Raw genomic sequence first — 23866 nt, 5'->3', positions numbered from 1 at the left:
ATGTTAACCATTCAGTATATGCACTGGCTCTGTGTACAGTAGTAGGCCACCTTGAGCAGAGAAAGCCGCAGCGGCAGGCATGTTGAGGATGGGAGTTAAAAATAGCATCATCAGTCGGCCAAGCGGCGCTCCGTTACTACGCGTTTCAGCATTCTGCCCTGTGCGGGGGGGGGGGGGGGGGGTCTGCAGCCCTCCACCTCTTTGTGGAGCTCTGCATCATCACACCTGAGCCTGTAGGTGGGTCTGCTGGAGGGGGAAACCCAGCCTGAAGATAGCATAGGCGGTGTCCTCATGATCACCAAGTGTGGCCCATGTTGAATAAATGTGGATGTGATGGAGCTGTCGTTTACATTGTGAGAAGGGGTTATTGGGGGGGGGTGGGGGGTTAGTCCTTTCATTGGACATACTCTGCATTGTTTGCCACAGTTGTCCCCACAAGCTGTGCATGGATGCTCCTTGTTCCACCTTCAAAGTGGGAGATTCTCCGCCTGACGTCAACATTGACGCAGCCCCCTGGAGAAGAAGGAAGCGGCTTGTCTTCTTCGCCGTTTGGTGAAACAGAACAATGCAGACACAATGGTGGCATTGGCAATATAAATGTCATTTTCAAAATAAATGTCTGACGATGCACACAAACCTGCGGAAGACGAGCGTGTATTGTGTTGAGGAGACGCCTCTGTGCACGCGCTTTAACGTGCGCGATGGGTAAGGGGGGGGGGGTGATAAAGGCTGCACGCACGAAATTCCTCCAAGGAAACTCTGCGAGCTTTTTTTTTTCCTTTTCTTTTTTTTCATCACGCGCGTGCTAAAAATAGAAACAGGGTTGGATCGTGATCCAGAAATAGATAGGGGGCATCACTCCTATAAAAGGCACACCATTCAAGAGTACAGTGTGTGCACAGTAGGAAGAACCGAAAAGCAAGAGAGCGCATTTTAAAGCAGAGAGCAGTTTTATTTGCTCTTTTATTTTGTGGTGACACTCCTCCTGCTTGCACGGTGAGTAGTGCAAACCTTTCTCTTGCATCATGCCAGATTTCTGCTTCATTTTCTGTTTTGATTCATGCCAGTGCACATAGGGGAACCGTAAATGTGATTGTTTGCAAAAAGAAACGCCATGTCATGCGTGAGTATGCGTGTGTGTATGTGCACCTTGAAGGGAATCACCCCACTGGGGTGTTTTTAAAGGGGTCGGTATGATAAGTGTTGTTTTACACGTTGAAATATCAGCTTTGCTTGTGTATTGTTTTGTACGAGTGGGGAGCTGTCCTTTCAGTGTGGTGCTGAAGTGCTATAGTCTATGTATAATACACTACTCACACACCCAATGCATTCCCTTTGTCTTAGATCTTGAAAGTATATTTATTTTGGATTGTTTTTTGTTTTTTACTGATTCGAATGTGATCAAAAAGACCCCCCTCCCCTCGTTTAGGTATTTTATGTGTAAGCTAAATGAAAGAGTCAATTAAAAAGCAGCTCACCACCTCAAATAGAGCTCGACAGTAACATTTGAGTCCTTTTTTGCAGTGTTTTGTCCTTTTGTGCGCGATGAGACCTGAGTCGTGACTGCTGAAAGTGAGCACGCCGCGTGCTGCGTCAGTGGCGTCTGGCTCCGATGAGCTTGAGACAGATGGGGGGAGGAGGGGTGTAGTTGGAGGGGGGGTTGGATCGTGACCGGCTGGGAGATGCGTCCACGCATGAAAAGGCTTGGACGACTCCTGTAGAAATGGGAAGAGAGGGTGGGGTCCCTTGTTTGGTTTTGGACCCCCCCCCCCCCCCTCGGTTCCCCCTAAAATGCCTAAAACTCAGCATATATTGATATCAGTCCAAAACAAATCAGTCCCATCCACATTCCAAACAGGCAAGCATGGGTGCTATGAAGTCACAATGTATGTATGATTGTCAGGAGCTGTATAGCCTCCGCTTATAATGTAGGTGCTCTTTTCTGCTGCATTTCTATTGGTCAGTGACAATTGGATTTGTCCAATGAAATGACAGGAAAGCCTCAGCTGTGCGTAAAAGTCCAAGACGCCTGTTATTAATGACAACACTGGCTGCAAAGCAGTGCCGATCCAGTGTTCCACACACAGACGCATACCTTCCAAAACCATAATAATCATAACCATGAAGACCTGAGGAGTCGTGAACAAAAGAAATGGACCTGGGAGGAACCAGCACTTGTCCGTCACGAATCTTTTTGCGGTCTGGGCTTGCTGTGCATACATGAAGATGGGAAGCCCTTACCCCAAAAAGCATTTGTGGAGGGCGTGAGCATCATTTTACAGTATGTTGTTGCGGCTGCTACTGGATATTGTCTCTCAACACACACATCTACAGTGTGTAAGTCAAGATAAAGCCAATCCAATATGCCAATATCCAGTATGAAGGTCTTCTTACATTATGCTTTTTCCCCCATGTTGTTGTGTTTTTTATGTACTTTTAGAATGAGCCACAGACCACAATTGGTCCCTGTGCCGCACTTTGGACACCGCTGTTATATGTTATATATCTTCTCACCTCTAAAAGAGTGAAATTGAAAGAGTGGCACCACCCCACACTATCTTACTAAGCATTCAAGCAGTATGCATATAGTAAGATATTCACACCATTACTGGTCCCACAGTAACAAAAAGTAGACATTAGACTGTATGTTAAGTCATACGTGTGTGTGTGTCAGGTGTCACGCTCATCATATACCAGATGTGGTCCATTTGTAGTGACATCACAGCAAAAAAAAAATTACATCAATTCCATTTTATTTGATCTCAGCATCAATTTCACGCCTCACACTTTGACTAAAAAGTGAGCTTCATTGTACGAATACGTGCACTGTTAGTTCATCCATGTGGATTCACAGACACACACGAACGAACTAAGTTCATGTCAATAATTCTGGACTAGGACATACGTACTTGACACACACACGATTTTGACTACTATATTTCATACAGTAAATGTTAAACTCATTTTAAATATTGTTGTACGTAAGATGTGTTACAGTGTTTTTTTATTCCCACTGATTTTACTTTTTTTTTCCAAAACACAGGTTATCACACACACCTTCAGAGATGACGGCACATGAATGGGCACAGAATGAAATAGGGATGCTACAAAAACAAATGTGAGGAAAACCTACCAGTGTGTCTCAAGCAGATTCAGTATTTTGTTTTTTCAGACTTTGATTGTTAAAATGAATTCACACATTTCAATATGAAATAAAGCAGTACGGCTGTTTTAATGCACACAGTCAGAAGATATGGAAGGTCTTGGTGTGAACTATATGGATGTAATGATGTGCACTATAATTGGCTGGCAACCAGTCCACGATGTCCCTCCCAAAGTCATCTGGGATAGGCTCCAACATGATCCCTAATGATGTCAAAGTGTCATGTTTAATCTGACAAAGATGCATACATTTAAAAATCCCCATGAGGGACCACAGCATGTCATTTCTCCTGCCTTTTTTTTTGCAGTCGTGTAAAGCTGAGTTGTACTTTTGAGTATGTTTAGTGCCAAAATCTTTTAAGAATGGAAAAGTGGAATATTCTATTCTAAATATTCAGCTAAACATTTCAAATAAAGCAACATTGCCATGAATCAAAAAGAAATAAAAACAGCACTTGTAACATTGAGCTCTTTTATGAGCAGCATGCACGTGAAATATGCTTTGACGCACAAACATGTACTAGGTTCCAGCAGTATTCCACAAATATCCCAAAGTAGTTCATCAGAAAAAATGTTATATATATGTTTTTTATTTTTAGGCATAATCATTTCTACATTTTACTTTTGAATGTATTTTGTTTGAATTTAGCAAGTAAATGTGCGTTTGATGGCTAATGATGTAAGCCTTGTACATGTGTGTATTAGTTGTGTAGCACACTTGCCTTTATCTAGTTTGTCATACATATGCTGACATTTTAACATATGAATTATCTCATCATTGTGCATATAATTGCCTTATTGACAACAATGTGTGGATTTAAACTGTAATGAATGTATTTCTTGGGAATGTACCCTAATTTACTGTTGTCACTACAAAAGATATGATGGCGCTTGCACGATGCTCAAATCAACATGTCCAAAAAGGACGAGGAAGAAGCAGAGTGTATTTATAACTACCTCTTCAAATACAGAATGTATAAATAAATAATATATCAATTAGATGATAAAAGAATGAAGAGTGAATAGTAAAATGTGTTATTTTTTTACATTTCGAAAGTCAGCACAAGGCATAAAGGATTTGAAATGGATCTTTTTCTTAGAGGCTTCTCTGTTGTTTTTATACACCATTAGTTGTGAAATATTTCAATGTGGAAAATGTCTTTATTTTGTTGGATTTACAGGTATATGCTTCATGTACTTATTTCTAAAAAAACAAGTCACATCTTGTCGTTTTTTTTGCTCATTATGTCTGCTGATCTTTTTTGTAGCAAAACTATCTTTCATTAAAACTCATAATGGAAATAAATGATTTCAGAACCCTTCAGACATTGTGTGCTGTGTTTTACTGGTCTTATTTTTTCATCTACAAGGTAACGGTGAAGAAAATGAATTAAGAAATATTCTGTTAAATCTGGGGGAGTACTGTTTGCACCACACACCCTTCAATAATGTTATATCTTTAAATCAGCGAGCGCCACTCTTCAAAATAAAGCAATAAGAAGTTGTTCTGAACCTCTCAATAGGGAGACTTCATTCATTCAAATAAAAGAGTCGTTATAGTATCAAGTCTGAAGACCGTTGCTGTCATTTGCCTGCAGGAACCTGTGGTTATCATCATCATCATCATCATCATCATATCATCCGTTGTTCTGTTTATAGCCGAGATGGTGCCTTAATCTAAATTTCATTCAGGTTTCCTTTGAAAGCTCAGAGGCAAACAGTTTAGACTCCTGTTTACCATTGCTGCATTTCTATTTTTAGAAGCAATGCTCTTATATAACGCTCACTCTTACATTATGGACCGCTGCTGTCTGCTCTACTTGGCTGCATTGTGTATTGTGTATGTCTGTATACTCACACATTGACATTTTACGGGTTTTAGCAGCTGTAAAAAGTCAATGAATAAATAGTGAAGGAAATCCACCTGCAGAAAAAGAAACATATGAATAAACGGAATAAAGAATTCCCAGTGTTATGTTGTTCATATCTTTGCTTTAATGCCTTCATTTTTTAATCCTGCTTAATTGTTGGTTACACATGCATTTATCTCAATTAAAAAACACAGAATTACTGAAATGTCACATGTTCTCAGCCTCTGAATAACCAGCAATATGTACAAAATATCCATAACAATATGAGCATCAAAATCAATCATTTGCTACTGTCTAGTTTTATTCACATAATGAATCCACCATTGGTGGAAGGTCAGTCACACCACAACTGATAACACCGCAGATTATTAATTTTCAGAAAAAAATATACTAAAATACTCTGCCTGAAGACATGACATCATTAATCCATTTAATTAAGATAAACAGAATCCTCATAATCCGCATTTTCTACTGTTGCTGTTAGGCTCTACGTGTGTAAGAAGGAAGCTGGACAAGGACATTAGAGATACTACCCCAATCTTTCACTGTGGGACCAAGGAGACAACATTACTCACATAGCAGGTTGGCCATAACTTTCAAACGTATTCAAATTCATTCATTCATTCATTTTCTACCGCTTATCCTCATGCGGGTCGCGGGGGCTGCTGGAGCCTATCCCAGGGTACACCCTGGACTGGTCTCCAGCCAATCAGGGCACATATAGACAAACAACCATTCACACTCACATTCAGTCTCCAGCTAAAGCCCACGCACGGGGAGAACATGCAAACTACACACAGAGATGCCAGAGGGTGGAATCAAACTCGGGTCTCCTAGCTGTGTGGCGTGCGCGCGAACCACTCAAACACCGTGCAGCCATATTCAAATACACTAAATAAAAAAAAAAAAAAACCCACACACACATTGGATGACTTACAATATGTGATCTCACAGTATCGTTCAGAACATTGATAGACTGTATTTTAATCTGAACTAACTTGAAACTAACTGAAATAAAATAATAAATAAATGTTTGCAGCTTGTTTAACCTGTCAAAATGTTTGCACTATGATGTGATTTCATTTTCACAATTAGATATTATAATGATAATTTACTGCATTTAGCCAGTCATTATTAATAGAAAATATTTTTTTCCATGCTAATCCTAATAAAAAAAATAGTGTATTTCCACTGGATCACTATCCATAACTGCCACTGTTCGAACTATTCAAGCTTGAGTAGTATGAAATAAACTCAAAGGATCACAATTAATAATGCATTTTATTTATTCAAAGATCTAAAAAACAAATAACAAGTAAAAAACAAATAACAAGTAAAAAACAAATAACAAATATAGGCAAAGTCTCTTGGAAATATAGATTCATATCAGAAACATTCGCGTAAACTACTGCACGGTACCCATAATGAACAGTTGATGGCAGTAATGTTTAAATGGCCTCCCTAAAATATGACCGAAGAAAAAAAAGCACCCAATCACAGGCAGCCAAGCTCTATTGACGTCAACCAACGCGGAAGTGACGGCTTAACTCTGGGCCCATATGTGTGCACTTTGTTCACTTGTTAAACGCAAATAAGATATTGTTCTGTCATTGTCAGAATACACAAACTAAAGTGTGGTCGTGGTAGTGATGTCGTCCAGTGGAGAAGTTGTGCTTAGGGCCGTAGAGACGCCGCTCTTCTGGCTGGGTGCGATGACCGCGGCCTGGCTGTCAGTGTGCTCCCTATGCCGGCTACTAGCCGGGATCAAGGTGTGGGTTCTGGGTAACGGGCGGCTGGTATCACCTGATAAACTCGGCAAGTGGGCAGGTGAGTGTTTTGAGCTCCTGTCTTGTCCTCGTTACAGTTTTGTTTTAAAAACATTGAAATTCTGAATGTTTATGGAGACACTTAAATTCTTGGAAGAAAAGACTTGACACTACCCTACACAACAAAAATATTGTTCGTTCATGTAGTATTTGAGAGGCAAAATATTAGGAACAGAGTTACCTCTCAGTATGATACGCTGTATTTCTGTACCAATGAAACAACAACCAGAACAATTAACATGGAGTAAATGCAGAAAAGAGTGCTATGAGTCCGACTGGTTCCTCCTCCAATATTTGTGAAATAACGTCGTTCAACATTATACTAATCTGCATAGAGGTGCACAGTGTAAAGAGATCCAATACAGAGGCTACAACAACTACTTCTAAGGAATCTTTGCAAATAACAGCTTCTTAAAATGTGCAACTGAAAGCATATTTATCATGGTTAAATGAATACTCTCCCCAAGTCTGAACCTGGTTTCATGTCACATGTGACTATGCAAATTTTAACTGCAGCTGTGGAATGGTAGCTACAGTGAGAATTGCCACACCACAGCCCCGCTAACACAAGCGGAAATAAATGCTTTTATTCAAATGTATATTATGACAGGCACCATATATATTTGGTTCTTGGGTCATGCTCAAATACTAGCCACAAAGTTCTATGGATTTGTGAACACTCACCAACCAATAGGGCTGAAGGTGATAGCGCTCATCTTCAGGCTTTCATACTTGGTTGAGGTATTTAAGGAGAAAAACAAAACTTTCTAACAAGACTGGTACTCTATGAATGTAGAGAACACCACAGTCAGTAGAAAATCACTTTATAATATACATGTATTACCATCAAATACTTTTAATCTGAAATACATCATTAAGAAATTGCAAGGTCTCGCTTACATAATCTGTGTCATGGTTAATGTTACTCAATGTGTCTGCTACATTTTCTTTCAACATTAATGTAGCCAAAAGTACACAAAAATGGAAGATTATTACCACCTTTTTGTCATTGAGTGTAAACTATAGGATTGGATTATGGAGCTGGGGGATTATCATGACATCCATCTGTTAAATGTAAATTCATGGAGGTTTTGGTCTGGTGATGTCAATACCACACACAATAAATGTTATTGCCAAAATTATTTCGAGATTTTTTTTCATGAATATAGTGACGATAATAAGGCATAATAATGGCATCATAATGAGAGATATTGGGATGTCTTCCGAAAATAGTCCGCAATAAGTGAAATCCGTGAAGTAGCCAACTCCATTTTTTTTACAATAATTATATATGTTTAAAGGCTGTAAAACCCCTCCCCATACACTTTATACACATTTCTCAGACAGCCATTTTCACACATTTCTCTGTTTAAACAACTTCCCAAAAAGTTCAAACCTCAAAAGCATAATACATTTGCATCACAAAAATGCCTACTAGAACAAATTGGACTTCACTTGTTTTCTCTGTCGTCATATCACTTTGTGCTCCCGCCTGTCCATTGTCATGCACAGTTGTTTCACTGGTTTCACAGTGTTTACTGCTGGGATAGTGAAAGTAAACATGTCTACGAAACAAGTGATGAAGACATTCCTTTTAGCATGAAGCCAAAGGGGTATCTTTATGAACTGGAATATACGGATGCCAAATTAATCTGATGGAGTTCGACGCTAGTGCCATAGTGTTCAGTGCCAACACAACAGGCAGAAATCAGCTGGTACTGGAACAGCAGAACTCTTCAAAACACGTCTCATCCTCTGTCCTGAGCATGTAGGAATGTAATCCTCCTCGCAAAAGTGTGCACTGCATACACAAAGCTGCTTCAACCTCGCCACTCTGGTTCCCACATTATAGCCAATGGCAAGCAGCCAAAGTTGTCTAATAGCAATATCCGTGACATGAAAATGATGGAATTTATAGGGCCACACTTCCTTGTCATCACAGCCTGGATATTTAAAGGTTCGTACTTTTTTTAAAAACTACTAAAGCGCTTGCGTTGCAGTGATTGCGACCCACGCATCTAAACGCGCAAAGAAACACACACACAACAATGGACAGGTGGGAATTTGAAGTGATACAACGGCAGAGAAAAGAACCGCCGAGTGATTTATGAGGTCTAATTTTTTTCATAATACATTTGCATTTAGTGATGCAAATGTATTATGCTTTTGAACGCATATTGTTTTGAGAAGCCAAACTCTTTCCTAAACTAGCTCAACTAGCTGGAACACCGGAATCTGACAAGAACTCTGCTCAGGACACAAAGTGGGGAGTGAATCGCTGTGGACTAGGGATCGACCAATGTGTTTTTTTTCGGGCCGATACCGATTTTTTTCCATAACCCTCAGCCAATGGCCGATTTTGGTTGGGCCGATATTTGTGGCTGATCTAGCATCGATGTGATGACTACTCCTCCGCAATGAGACGCACAACCCCCGCCTCCACACACACAAACACATCACACTGACACAATTTAGTACGATATATAAAATTTTTTTCTCATCATTAAAGTGCATTAAATATTTTCAAGCACATATATTGTATGCACTTTGCGTTCATGTTTCCTATTTCAAAGCAGGTGGCACTATTTCAACTAAGTTTCAACTAACTAAAGTCTAATTACCCTTGTTGTGATTCACCACTGTTGCGGTGTGGGAGGGGTACCGCGACTGCGTGTTTTGCAGGGTCCTCCGGCAACACAAAGCTGCCCGATGGATGCCCGTCTGTAAATCATGCGGCGGAAAAATAAATCGGCGAACCCACGGGCGTATCGGCCGATACCGATTCAAGTAAAGAATGCAAATATCGGCCCGATATAGCGAACAGCCGATGTATCGGTCGATCCTTACTGTTGACAGACTTCAGTGCTTATGGGGGTGTCATACAACTTCATGTCAAAAAATCCAAACTGTGCTTTTAAATCGGAAATCACACAACTACACATAACTTTGCACCATCGTATTTTTGTTCTCTTTTTTTGATTGTGTCATTGAATTGTATACGGTGTTTTTATTACTGCATTTTATGTCCTTCATGTGTTCTGTATGCAGTGTGTTAATTTTGGTATTCGACATGTTGTGAGAACGTAATACGAAGACCACCTGTACTATAATGCAAATACTTCTTTCTTGGATCATGTGCCACCCCTCTTTTGTAGACATTTCTTACAAATATTTGTAGCAGTCTGCAAATGTACTAACTGCCAAACTGTGATGAAAACATAACCTTTGGCGAAGTAATAAAAATGACTTGAGTGTAATCATTCATCTATTTAGAGCAGTCACATTAGTTTGCTGGAGAAGCCGGCATGTTTGAGCTGAAGTCTCCTTTCATCTCTGTGGTAGGCTAAAAATGGAAAACGCATCAGATCTTTTTTTTTTTTACATTTTGGATTACGCATGCAGAGCGATTCAGGATACGCAGTGAAGCAAAGGAGCCCGTTAGCCTCGTTCGCATCTCTCATTCACAAACTTCGCCTGACTCAAGTAGATGTGATTGAGCGGACAGCCTCATTATGTAACAGTACTTGAGCCATTCATAAATGAGTTTCACATGAGGCACCGGATCCTTGGGATTCTGGTTCACCGCTTCAGCTATTTTGTGCGTGTGTGTGTGTGTAGAATAGTTGCGATGGTATAACTCAAGGACATTGTTATATTCGGCATCTCCTTATCAAAGCAAACCTTTTATTGATGGTGATAGTCCATCTAATCCAATACAAATACATATACGGGATGGGTCAAAAGTAGGTTTACAGTTATTATTGTTTATCTGTTTCATTAACTGTAACCCTACTTTTGGCCTGTCTGTACATCTGTGACATTTGTTGTACATCAATAAATAACTTGATCAGTCCTTATTCCACTCTTTAAAGGGGAACGCACACTGCACATTTTTTAGGACACATTTTTACACATTGTATGTGTATATATATGTGTGTGTGTGTGTATGTATGTATGTATATGTATATATGTGTATGTATATATATATATATATATATATATATATATTTCCGTATATACAGTGCATCCGGAAAGTATTTACAGCGCTTCGCTTTTTCTACATTTTGTCATGTTACAGCCTCATTCCAAACTGTATTAAATTAATCTCTTACCTCAAAATTCTACACAAAATACTCCATTATGACAATGTGAAAAAAAAATCACATTTACATAAGTATTCACAGCCTTTGCTTAATACTTTGTTGATCCACCTTTGGCAGCAACAGTCTCAAGTCTTTTTGAATATGATCCCACAAGTTTAGCACACCTATCTTTAGGCAGTTTTGCTCATTCTTCTTTGCAATAAGTCTCAAGCTCCATCAGGTTGGATGGGAGACGTCTGTGCACAGCCATTTTCAGATCTCTCCAGAGATGTTCGATCAGATTCAAGTCTGGACTCTGGCTGGGCCACTCCAGGACATTCACGGAGTGGTTCTGAAGCCAATCTTTTGAGATTTTGGCTGTGTGCTTCAGGTCGTTGACCTCAGGCTGGGTCGAAGGTTCATTTTTCAGCAGGACAAGAGCGCTCTGGAGCAGGTTTTCATCCAGGATATCTCTATATATTGCTGCATTCATTTTTCCTTCTATCCTGACTAGTCTGCCAGTTCCTGCTGCTGAAAAACATCCCCACAGCATGATGCTGCCACCACCATGCTTCACTGTAGGGATGGTATTGGCCTGGTGATGAGCAGTGCCTGGTTTCCTCCAAACATGGCGCCTGGCATTCACACCAAAAAGTTCAATCTTTGTCTTATCAGACCAGAGAATTTTGTTTCTCATGGTCTGAGAGTCATTCAGGTGCTTTTTGGCAAATTCCAGACGGGCTGCCATGTTCCTTTTACTAAGGAGTGGCTTTCGTCTGGCCACTCTACCATATAGGCCTGATTGGTGGATTGCTGCAGAGATGGTTGTCCTTCTGGAAGGCTCTCCTTTCTCCACAGAGGAACACTGGAGCTCTGACAGAGTGACCATCGGGGCCTTGGTCACCTCCCTGACTAAGGCCCTTCTTCCCCGATCGCTCAGTTTAGAGGGCTGGCCAGCTCTAGGAAGAGTCCTGGTGGTTCCAAACGTCTTCCATTTATGAATAATGGAGGCCACTGTGCTCATTGGGACCTTCAAAGCAGCAGCAATTTTTCTATATCCTTCCCCAGATTTGTGCCTCAAGACAATCCTGTCTCGCAGGTCTACAGACAGTTCTTTTGACTTCATGCTTGGTGTTTGTGCTCATGCACAGTCAACTGTGGGACCTTATATAGACAGTTATTATATTTCCAAATCATGTCCAATCAACTGAGCTTCATGGCAAAGGCTGTGAATACTTATGTAAATGTGATTTCCTAGTTTTCTATTTTTAATAAATTCAAAAAAAGTCAAAAAAAAACTTTTTCACATTGTCATAATGGAGTATTTTGTGTAGAATTTTGAGGTAAGAGATTCATTTAATACAATTTGGAATGAGGCTGTAACATGACAAAATGTAGAAAAAGTGAAGCGCTGTGAATACTTTCCAGATGCACTGTATGTATATTCCCGTCTTTATGTATGTGTATATAAGACTTGTTGAAGGACATATCAGCAACATTGCATTTTGCAATATCCTGCATTATACATACATATATAGTGTCTTGTCTGTATTTATCCACCTATTGCATTGCTTTGTGTAGTTCTTTTAACACCAGTAGGATTGGTGTATGAAGAGGTGACACCTCTGCACTTGAGGACCATGGAGTGGAAACCTCGTTGTAGCAACTTTTCTTTTTTCTTTGCATGTTTCTCAGTATTATTAAAAAAAATTTTCCTTGTAATATTCCTCCATAATATTACTTATTCTTGAAAAGAAACCCCACTTTTTTCTCTTAATTGTATTTTCATATAACATTGTTCTCATAAAATTACAGCGCTTTTATTTCATTTTTGCTGTATTTTTTCGTTTTCTTGTTTAATTGTATTTTTAGAATGCGCTGAGGGCCATTTCAAAAAACAATTTGGGCCCATATGGGCTTCCACAAGGTCCTACACACCTCTAATCTCGGAATACATCATGACATATATGTATTCTCTTCCACCCTTCATTAGATAAGCGCTAGTTACCTTTGCCACACTGACACACCCGATGACAAAAGTCCAAAAGGTGCTTTTCATCTTTGGACCTGGATGCATACATCAGACAACTGTTCTCCCTACACATGTAGCTGGCCATTTGAATACAGCTGCTTGTCCTTGATAGTATCTCTAGTTTTTCTTAGTTGCTATATTTATATAGAGCCAATAAACTATAAACTGCGGTGAAATCATTTTAAAAATACACCCCACCTCTCACCGGAAGTCAGCTGGGATAGGCTCCAGCATACCAGCGACCATAGAAAGGACAAGCCGTATAGAAAATTGAAGGAAGTTAAAATACAAACACAACAATTGTCTGCCGTAGCTGTGGATGTGGTGTGACAAGACTGGGTTTGTCTCACATGATGTCATTTCTGCATGGGCACAGAGCTTGTGTAGTCACAAGGTTGCTTTTGTTTTTGGAAAAGAATACAGGGCTTTATGTTTTGTACAATTTCCTACTCAATCTTTGAAAGAACACATTGCAACGTTGCAATTGTTTAAAAAAAATATTGATTGACTTTCCGTGAATGGTCCTTTTGGTTGCAGGTTTGAAATTCAAAAGTATTTACAAAGGAAATGAGGTTGCCCAGGAAAAAAAACACACACAGACAAAAAGAAAACACTATATATTCTGTTTGTAACCAATACACATCATTTTATTGGTGTGGTTGTATTGCAAAGCAAGCCAAGACCCCGACCACCTGAAACAGATGACGTAAAACACTTTTTTTTAGATGCACATGTTTCTAAAATAACATTTTATTCCCACCTCTCTTTTGATAGTAATCTAAAATGATATTTGCAAGTCTTACCTTCAGTCAATTTGGACAAGACATCGCCTCCAAATGCAGGCTTGTTTTATTTGAGTGAAGGGAACACGCATTCAGCTGGAAAAGATTCAAACCCCCCCTTACTGCTCCATAGAACAGTTCATTCTCAGAACACCTTAAAATAACCCATCTTATGTTTCTCTCCTTGTTGTGCCTGCAGACTCTCTCCCACTCCTCTCCTCTGTGCTATTTTTAGCTGCCCCTAGGATCCCCTGTGTTGATGTTTGTCATTTTCTCTCTCTCACGCTCACCCACCCCCCTTTCACTTATGTTTGGTCGTGCTGCAGCCCAGGAGGATGCATGGCACCTCAGCACCATCTGTACTGTAAAGGACCACACAGGAGTGAGATGGGTACAGCCCAGACTGTGTGATGATTAAAAAGGACGCTGCATAAATACCACTATACTGTATTTTTGTCTGCAACAATATGAGTAAAATATCTATAGCTTTTGGAACTGTATAAACAAATATGTGAATAAAATATTCATAGCGTACAATGTACAAAATTATATATGTAGTGCAAGCCTTGGTCTATAAAGCGTAAATAGAGTCTAGATAGTATATTCTGCACATCGAGGTCTCAAGTCAGTGCTCTGTTGTATGCAGAATGGCTCACTAGCAGCTCCTAGCGGTCGTTTTGCTGAGTGCGTTCAAGCCCACTTATTGTTGAAACCTTGACCTTGACCATAGAATTTTTTCACAAGACAACAAGGCCAACATGATAAATATGGCTTATTAAGGTGTTCTTGTAGGTAACACAGGGACACAGAGTCAAAGCGCTTGTTTTCCGCATTCTCCTCTCTTCCAATAGCTAATTTTAGACTGAGATTTGATGACTGGTTAGCGCTGAGCTGTCTATTTATAGTCGTTACTTTCTTTGTCTTTGTGGTTTTTCAAATAAAGTTAAGACTGTCATTCCTCATTTATCATGATTCATTTGTTCCAGACAAGACCGTGATAAGTGAGTTCCTGTAGTAGTCGGCTTATTTCTTTTTTAAATTAAATATTGTTATTGTTATGGTATAGAAAAACCTGCTTACAACCTTCTAAATGTTTTTTTTTAGCATTAGAGCCCTCTAGACATGAAATAACACCCCTATAGTCACCTTTCCACTTGTATTATCCACTGTAGTAGACATAGTAAATCTTTTATATAAGGCATAAATATGACATTATTATTATAGCCTTATATAAAATCAAAGATCATGATAATGTAGCGCCCCTGTAGTTATGGCCAATGTTAAAAGCGTCTATGTTGTCGGCCTGTGAAGCCTTGAACACGTTAGGCTGAGTGCTCGTGTGTTCGTATGTGGAGACAGCTATGTTCGCTGATATTGTTCATTCTACATTTGCTGATATTGTTTTGGTGTGGTTACGACCGACATTTACCTGTTAAACGATTGTTGATCGACCAGCTTCTGGTCATTTCTATGTAAACGTCTGTAAACGCTACAATAATAATAATATTAAAGAAATCAGAGCTATGGCATCAGGATTGTATCCCTACTGGAAGTCTTCCCTACAGAAAATGGCACTGAGTGGAGTGCAGACCTAAACATGTCTGTCTGACTCAATGTGAGTAGGGTGATTTAAAATGACAGTTTTTACCGCAGTTCTGATGTTGTTTTTAGATTAGTGTATGTGAGCTTAAGCATTAACAAAACTGTCATTTTTGTCACCTTCTCTCTTAGTTGTGACAGGCGCAACAGATGGAATTGGCAAAGCCTATGCTGAAGAGGTACACATGCACTCTGTATCGTGTCACTTATAGTGTCACTTCTAAACTGTGAATTTAATTAACATAAGCCTAATTATTCTGCTATTTTATCTTTGTAGCTGGCATGCAGGGGCTTTGACATTGTGCTCATTAGTCGTTCTCAAGAAAAGCTGGATGAAGTGTCCAAAGCAATTGGTAAGTAATACACATTCATTCAAAGTGCAAAAGTTTCAAAGTTGACGAAAGTTGTGGCTGTTTGGATTTATATTAATATATGTTTCATAGCCTCGGTACACTCTTTGTGTGTAAATGCCATTTATTGGTATAATTTATGTATTCATTGACCTATCATCTATCGTTATTTAAAATTAACCCTGGACAGAATTCTGACTAAAGCCACCTGACACTTGCACAAATTCCGTCCTCGCAGATTGTCATGTCAATGACTAAATGGGTCGTAAACAGTAGTGATGTGCAACAATTTTGTTTCCCATCTGATACTGAATACATTTCAGGCTGGTATTGGCGATGCTGATCTGAAACAGATGCTTTGCAAATTCTGATAATGATAATTGGTATTAAAAGAAGAAACTGAGGAAAAAATACAATACGTAAGTAATTTATGAATATATTTTTCAATCATTCTGCCTATAGCGGGGGAAATAAGTATTTGATCACCTGCTGTTTTCCTTTTTTACCCCCTTACAAAGAATAACAGTTCCCAATTGTTACAGTAGGTTCATAGTAAAAGAGTGACATAATGACAGTAACAGAAGGGGAAAAAAAGAAATGAAAGTGAAACTAGAGGTTACTAGGTTATGCTGTACATTTGTATTTTCCTCCTCTACCAGCCTGTAAAATGTCTCTTATTCAGTTTTTTATGTGCCTATGAAGCACAAAAATTAGGGTTAGGAATGACCTGACCGGAATGTAATCAAAGACCACCAGCAAGAAACTCTGTGAGGAAGAGACTATTGTTGGAATGGATCAGAAATGGAAGAAAGACAAGTTAACTGTCCGTCACCCTCACTCTACAGCTCCATGCAACATTTCACCTCATACGATGCGGGTAAAAGTGATTGTGAGAAAGAGGAAGGATCATATCAGAAATGCATGGGAGGAGGTTGTAAAGGATCTCATGGAAGATGGGACCGTAGAGGGGCCGATATGAGATTCTGACAGTATGATAATGTTGGGCAAAAAATATTGGTTTCATGGTATTATAATTACAACTCTTAAATGTGTTTTTTTAATATGTTTATTGAAAAGAAGAGGGGAAAAAAACATTATCTAACATGCCTGACCCCCACCTTCTGTCATACTGCAGGAACGGTATGATGGAAACCTGTATACCTTGAAACTGGGAACTGGCCCATACCTATTAAGACACTCTTCTGTAATGGATTGCAATCCTGCAGTGCCCGCTCTCTACTTTGGAGATATGTTTTGGGGCTGTTTCTCTGCTGAGGGTACAGGAAGACGTCGCCACATTGAGATGCTGATAAATGGGGTCATGTACCATAGATATCCTGGATGAGACCCTTCTGGCCTCAGTCTGAACTCTGAGGATGGGTCGTAGATTGTGCTTCTATTATAACAATGACCCAAAACATACAGCCAAACTAATAAAGGTAGCTCAAAAAGAAGCACATTCACATTGGAGTGGCCGAGCCACATTTCAGACCTCAATTTCCTAGAAAATCTGCGGAGGCAGGTAAAACTTCTGAGTTGCTCAGCGGCAGCCTTGCACCCTGGTAACCAACCACAACAAACTGACCCCTGCTTTTCCTGGCACCCTGGTTTCTCCACCAAATCCCATTTTGCTACGGGTACAAATACTTGTTAAAAAATATATAACCGCCAGTCATGGTGATGTGCAGCAAGTAGCCAGCTGCAGCAAAGGAGGAGGAATGGCACAATCACCCGGCTGCGCCAAGGGAGCAACCCGAAGTGTGCCGCTGTGTTACGTATTGTTTGATACACATGCGTACTGAACTGTGGCCCATGTATTGAACAGGTACACGTATTGTTGCATCCCTGATACAGAGCCATGTCAAACAATGTGAATATTGTCTAAAATTTCATTTTCTTACGTAGAAATATTTTTTAAAAATCACTTCATATATCCTAGATTTATTAAACATCAACTGGATTGTTTCAAGCCTTTTATTTATTTTTGTAAATATTTGTTTATAGCATTTAATTCATGAAAACCATAAATCCATGTGTCAACAAAATTTGACTATTTCACAGACAATAAAAAAAAAATGGGAACCATCATGCAGAAATTTCAATCCGCTGAAAACGATGTTTAATTACTATATTTAATACTTGGATACAGCTCCTTTTGCACAAATCAAATCTTTAATTCGGTCTGGCATTGAGGCAATCAGACTATGGAACTGTTGAGGTATTACTGAGGCCTAGGATGCTTTGATAGTGGCCTTCAGATCATCTCTGTTGTTGGGTCTTATGTTACTCATTTTTTTCCTCACAATAGCTCAGGTGAATTTGAAGGCCAGTCCAGCACAGTCATACCATTGTCAGTAAACCAGGTACTAGTGGTTTTGGCACCGTGGGCAGGGGCCAGGTCATGTTGGAATATGAAGGCAGCATCTTCAAAAGATGCATTGACTCTGCACTTGGTAAAATAGCAGATGATATGGCGCCCCAAATCATCACAGACTTAAGGAAACTTCAATTCGGTCTTCAGGCAGCTTCAGTACCTCTCCAGTCTTCCTCCAGACTCTCGGACCTTGATTTCCAAATGAGAGACAACATTTGCACTGTCAGGAATGTATTAATTGAACATGTACATGATTGTTGTAGTTGCCAGTGGTTAGAAACACATATTAGAGTGAAATGTTTTAAATGGCTTTTGGCTTCCCTTAGAGCTTTCCGGTCTACCTGTGAGTGCCATTTATCCTGGCTCTTAAATGTAGCTTTGGTGTTGCATTCCATCCAGTTAAGAATAATGAGGAATTAAATAGATGACATATTTCATACAGTGTATTACTGACTATTCATGGAAGGGGATATAATCCAGGAAATGTTTGCTGTTGTCTTAGTCTAAAGACTATAATAGGTTCACTTTGCAAGTGAGTAGTCTCGGTACTGCTGATGCCTGGTATCTTGCTTTGATTTCCATATGTATATATATATTTTCATAATCTGCCTGTGTGAATTTATCCCTTGTATTTATTTCAGAAAGCAAATGCAGAGTGAAGACAAAGACCATTGCAGCAGACTTTAGTTCAACAGATATTTATGCAAAGATTGGAGATGGACTTGCAGGACTGGAGATTGGTGTATTAGGTATGGCCAAGCCCCCATCCCATCACATTGTATTCACACATTATGGATTCATTGAAATAAGTCGACTCACAGGCAAACATACTATACTTGTTTTTGTTTTTAGTCCTTTGCTGCCCTCTGTAGGTTGTACTAAAGAACGACTTTTCTTTTTTTGCATGCCTACAGTGAACAATGTTGGGGTATCCTATTCATACCCAGAATTCTTCCTCAGCATTCCCAATCTTGATACTGTAAGTTCAAGTCCGGCGCATTTATTTTTGAGCAGCTGCTTAATTATTCATGCATGTACACATTCGCACAATTTATCACTTGTGTACAAATGAACCCATTTAATGTTATGCCCCCCTTGCTGTCCTTGTTTCAGTTCATTGACACCATGGTGAATGTCAACATAACATCAGTGTGTCAGGTGAGTTTTGTGAAAACCGGAGTAACTGACCTGAAGCTTAACGTTGTTACACTAGAAGCTCTACTAGAGCTAACTTCTTGTTCCTCTTCTCCATCTTTGGCTGCTCTCAGAGCAACAGTTGCCCACACACTCTCTCATCACTTAACACTAACAAAATTCATGTCAGTGAATTCAGTGAATCTTCTAACTGATCCATCAGCTATAATTGCTGCTTTCGTCTCTTTTCTTACCTCTCTCAGTCCACCCACACACACTTACAAATGGCCCAAAAAGCTGTCCACAGTCCACGCAATTTGATGGGGTTTTCAGGTTGTTTGACTCCGTGTTTTATCTTTGTTTTTTTTTTTTTGCCAGATGACACGCCTTGTTTTGCCTCAAATGGTGGAAAGGTGAGTTTTGACTTCCTCAGCGAGCACCTCGTTTTGGTTTTGCTTCTTGTATTGTTTGCTTTATGAGGTTAAATAGATGTTAAAAAGATGAAATAACATTGTGTCATTTCAGGAAGAAGGGTGCCATCCTCAACATCTCCTCTGCCAGTGCAATGTACCCTGTTCCTCTGCTTACAGTCTATTCTGCAACCAAGGTGAAGAGGTTATTACCTTTACATCCAAATGTTGAATGCTGATCGTGTATTTATCAGGGAGGGCACCACAGAGAATGGTTGATAAGGAAATGCAGGCTCAACATCACTGCATCTTTGTCTACATACTGTATTACCCAATTAAGGGATATACAAGAGCAGTCAAAATCAAATGCACAATCTGGGTCAATTCCAGTGAATCTTGGTTTCACTTTATAGCTTCTGACCCTAATACCTCATGACAAATGTAAACATTATGGTGCTTTTAAGTCTTATAATAGATGTGCTATGACGTCAGCATTAGGTCCCAATGTGGTAAGAAGTCTTCATTGTTGCAATAATGTGACCAAACAATAACAGGGAATCAGAGATCTTGGAGATAGTAGCATTACCATAAGATAACAAGTGAACACATCATTTTGCTATAATACAGCAGCGTGCACAGCATTCATTTATTGGCAGAATCTCTCCTCTTATTCCCAGCCTAGATAAGATAACAAAAAAGAAAACACACTTCTAGGTTGAGGAGAGAATGAGTTAGACGGGAAGGGGAAGAACGTAAGCAAAAATAAAGAACGATGATCCATAAGCAATGCCTGGAAACACTGTAAAGTATGGTCACAAAAAGATGATCACATGTCGATTGCTGTCCGCCAAGCAGCCAAGATTATCCAAACAATGTCTGTCTTGCCATCATCGTACAGCAAATATATTTTGGGAGTATATAGGAAAACTGCAAGCTATACTCTATGCATGACTTTTATTCTGATGTTTTTTAGGCATTTGTGGACTTCTTCTCGCGAGGACTGGAAGCTGAATACAAGAGCAAAGGGATCATCATCCAGGTAGAGCTGCTAAACACCTGCTCTAGTGGGCATAAATTTACAGACACAAATATTTCATGTTTAATTGGGTGTAGCAGAAGCCACTGCAGGACTTAAGATACAGTCTTTTTCACATTCTGAAAAACTACTGAAAAATACAGTTAGAAGTTTACATACACTTATCACGGCTTTGAATGTTTTGTTCTTTTTAGGCCCTTCATGATATATTTAAACATTTATTTATCCAGAATATGGTATTTTTATTTTGTCATTATATTCTGATTAATTAACCATTAAATAACAAGAGTACTTTTAATAAAACAGTAATAAGGTGCTGAAACTTGGACACAATTGGTTTTTCGAGCAGGTTAGGGTTATAGCTAAAGCATGCTAAAATGAAGCTTCTGAAATGGCTTTCCCAAAAGTCCTGACCTCAACCCTACGGAACCAACCATTTGAAATTAACTCCCAAGAAGAGTGTTCAAATATCTATGCAGGAATATGTTAGAAGCTTGAGAGGTGAAGAATTGAATTTTGGCAAAGTAGCAGTCAATATTAATAAACTGAATATTTCTGTAGTTGGAGCATAGAAAACCTGTTCAGGACTTCCTAAATATGCCTTTTACCATTATTAGAGCCCCGAAGACATGAAATAACACCCCTATAGTCATACATACAGTTACACTCCTGTTGTTTTTTGCTTGCAACACATTGCTCAACTGTAATGCAGCGGCTTCTCAAATAGTGGGGTGGGTCCCCGTGGGGGAGGAAGTCTGTCTGGTGATTAATGTGAACCCCCCGCCATCCCCCACCCCCAATTTTTTTTTCTCCAGAGTGTTCTGCCATTCTTTGTAGCAACGAAACTGAGTAAAATCCGGAAGGCCACTTTGGACAAGCCAAGTCCAGAGCGGTACGTTGCTGCTGAGCTCAACACTGTGGGCCTCCAGACCCAAACCAATGGCTACCTGCCTCATGCCATCATGGTAAGTGGAGTCCTTTTCAGATGAAGGGCTGATCGCTTTGCACTTTTTGAAGCATCACATCACTCTTTGATTGGTCAGGTGAACATCGGGTTGGCATCGTATTATTAGTAGTTACGCTGAATAGAAATCCCTAAAACATAACGTTGTTCTACTGTGTATTGTAAGGATAAAGTTACAATATTGACAGCCATTCCCTTGTAATGTGTTTGAGGTATTCTATTTGGAGCGGTCTGCCACAAATAAACTGGTGGTTCACATCCAACTCAACTTGATTGAGTTGACATACAAAACAAAATGCAGAATAAAAGCAAGTTTTTTTAAGGGATTACAAAACAGAAGCAAAGGGGACTGTGCTGGTAACATTTGATAATAATTGGCCACATTTTCTTTTACAAAAACACCCTTGTTCCTGCTGTTCCTCTGGTAGGTTGAAAATGGGTAATGAATGCTAATCTGTTATTTGTAAATGCCACCAGCTGACCGTGTAATTTCCCTCTGTAGGGCTGGGTGAGCACAGCTCTGCTCCCTGCCAACATCCTCAGCAGACACATGATGGGAATGGGTTTGTCCCAGCGTGCTCGTTACCTCAAGAAGCAGAAGCAGGGCTAGCCCAGCGGTGGCCGGGAGTGGAAGCAGAGTGGACCAGCTGTGCTCATGCCTTGTCTGACTAGCAGCATCATCATCATCAGCGCGGACCAAGAGCAGCAAACCCCGACAGTTGCTGGGAACCAAATCAGTTTCCCTCCCCTTAGAAACGGCAAGTCATAGATGATGCAAGGAGGCTTCTGGCCTCAATCTGTGATGTGCATAAGTCATCCGCTTTAATCAACTAATTGCATCTTCTCGTGTCTCTGTTAAATCCTAACAAAATACTCAACAATGGGTTTAAAGGTTAATATGGCTGTTCTACCAAATCAGTTTTTTATGATCTCAACCTGCATTGAAATTTTACAGCTAACTTACCAGTGAAAATGTAAACCATGTGATGCACTCACTGACCACAAATTAGGTACCCCTGGATCTAATGAGGTCCAATTCCGATATACCCAATTGTGTGGCCAGTAATTGTATGTGCATATGTCTTGAAAGGAGTTGTGCTATTAAATTACCCTGCAGGTTGCGAGCAGGAAGCAAACCGCATGCATAGTTGTCTGTCTACTTTCTCCAGTAGTCATCTCCTAAATCCACGAGTCGTCACTTGCATGTTTGTCTTTTCTTTCAGATCGACTTGTAATCTGTTTAGGGTTTGTCTGCGGTGTGAGCTATTAAAACATATCTGAATAGTTACTTAAAACAGCATATAACATCTGCCTCTTTAGGTCAATTTAGTCCCTAAAATAAGATTGGCTTCTGTTTTTTTTAATAATGTATCAGGATATGGACAGATTTTCCATGTGCCCCTGCTTTGTTGCAGTGGGAATAAACCACTTGGAAAAGGCATCACTGGATTTTGCTCCAGCTGGCAGGACAAATATGAGACCATATGATGGGTTTTGTTGCTTGAAAATAACAACCGTGAATGCTATTTTCTCTGAACAGAAAGCAGTCGAAAGTACCTGCTTGAAAATGCAATGTGACCTTTTAAATGTCAACCTGGTCCAGGAATGGAGATGATACAGGAGTACGAAAATCACTGACACAGTGTTTACTCTGTCATAGGAAGATAAAGTGCAAAGAGACTGGAGTATACATTAGTAGAAATGTCTGGAGATTCCCCTGATACTTTTGATAGAAATGGATGATGAAGACATATTTACTTTCATTCATTCACTTTCATTTTTTTGTTTTGTATGTATCAGATTGTTGTCCAGGAGAAGGCCTGAGATGAATGCATAGTGACCTAGCGTCATATCTACCGTAAATGGTGAATATACAGTTGTGTTCTAAATTATTCAACCCCCACTGCTGTAATGCGTTTTAACAAGTTTGCCATTCATTTTTTTATCTTGTTTACAATCAGATCACAGAAGGACTTACAAATTAGACAAATGCAACTTAAATCACAACAATACTTTTTGTAATATACCAATCTCTGATTACCCCTTGGTCACATGCATCCTTAATACTTACTAAAACACCCTTTGGCAATACAGTGGTATGAAAAAGTATCTGAACCTTTTGGAATTTCTCACATTTCTGCATAAAATCACCATCAAATGTGATCTGATATTTGTCAAAATCACACAGATGAAAAACCAGTGTCTGCTTGAACTAAAACAACCCAAACATTTATAGGTTTTCAT

At 39.6% G+C, this 23866-nt stretch overlaps 1 protein-coding gene and 1 long non-coding RNA gene across 2 annotated transcripts; both read left to right on the top strand.

The window, feature by feature from the left end:
- The first annotated feature begins 723 nt into the window (after positions 1 to 723).
- Positions 724 to 4486, top strand: LOC131139517 (uncharacterized). Its single transcript, XR_009132254.2, has 2 exons — positions 724 to 996; positions 3044 to 4486. It is a non-coding gene; the product is annotated as an uncharacterized LOC131139517 (long non-coding RNA).
- Positions 4487 to 5659: 1173 nt separating this feature from the next.
- On the top strand, positions 5660 to 22763 carry hsd17b12b (hydroxysteroid (17-beta) dehydrogenase 12b). Its single transcript, XM_058089404.2, has 11 exons — positions 5660 to 6860; positions 15487 to 15533; positions 15632 to 15707; positions 18720 to 18827; positions 18993 to 19057; positions 19192 to 19236; positions 19591 to 19625; positions 19738 to 19819; positions 20596 to 20661; positions 21474 to 21623; positions 22125 to 22763. The coding sequence occupies exons 1-11, from the start codon at positions 6683 to 6685 to the stop codon at positions 22230 to 22232; spliced, it is 960 nt and encodes a 319-aa protein (XP_057945387.1). The 5' UTR covers positions 5660 to 6682; the 3' UTR covers positions 22233 to 22763.
- Positions 22764 to 23866: the final 1103 nt, after the last annotated feature.

This window comes from Doryrhamphus excisus, linkage group LG13, assembly GCF_037039965.1.
Source record: "Doryrhamphus excisus strain RoL-2023G ecotype Guam linkage group LG13, RoL_Dexc_Guam_v1.1, whole genome shotgun sequence".
NCBI lineage: Eukaryota > Metazoa > Chordata > Actinopteri > Syngnathiformes > Syngnathidae > Doryrhamphus > Doryrhamphus excisus.
This window is presented reverse-complemented; position numbering and strand designations above follow the sequence as displayed.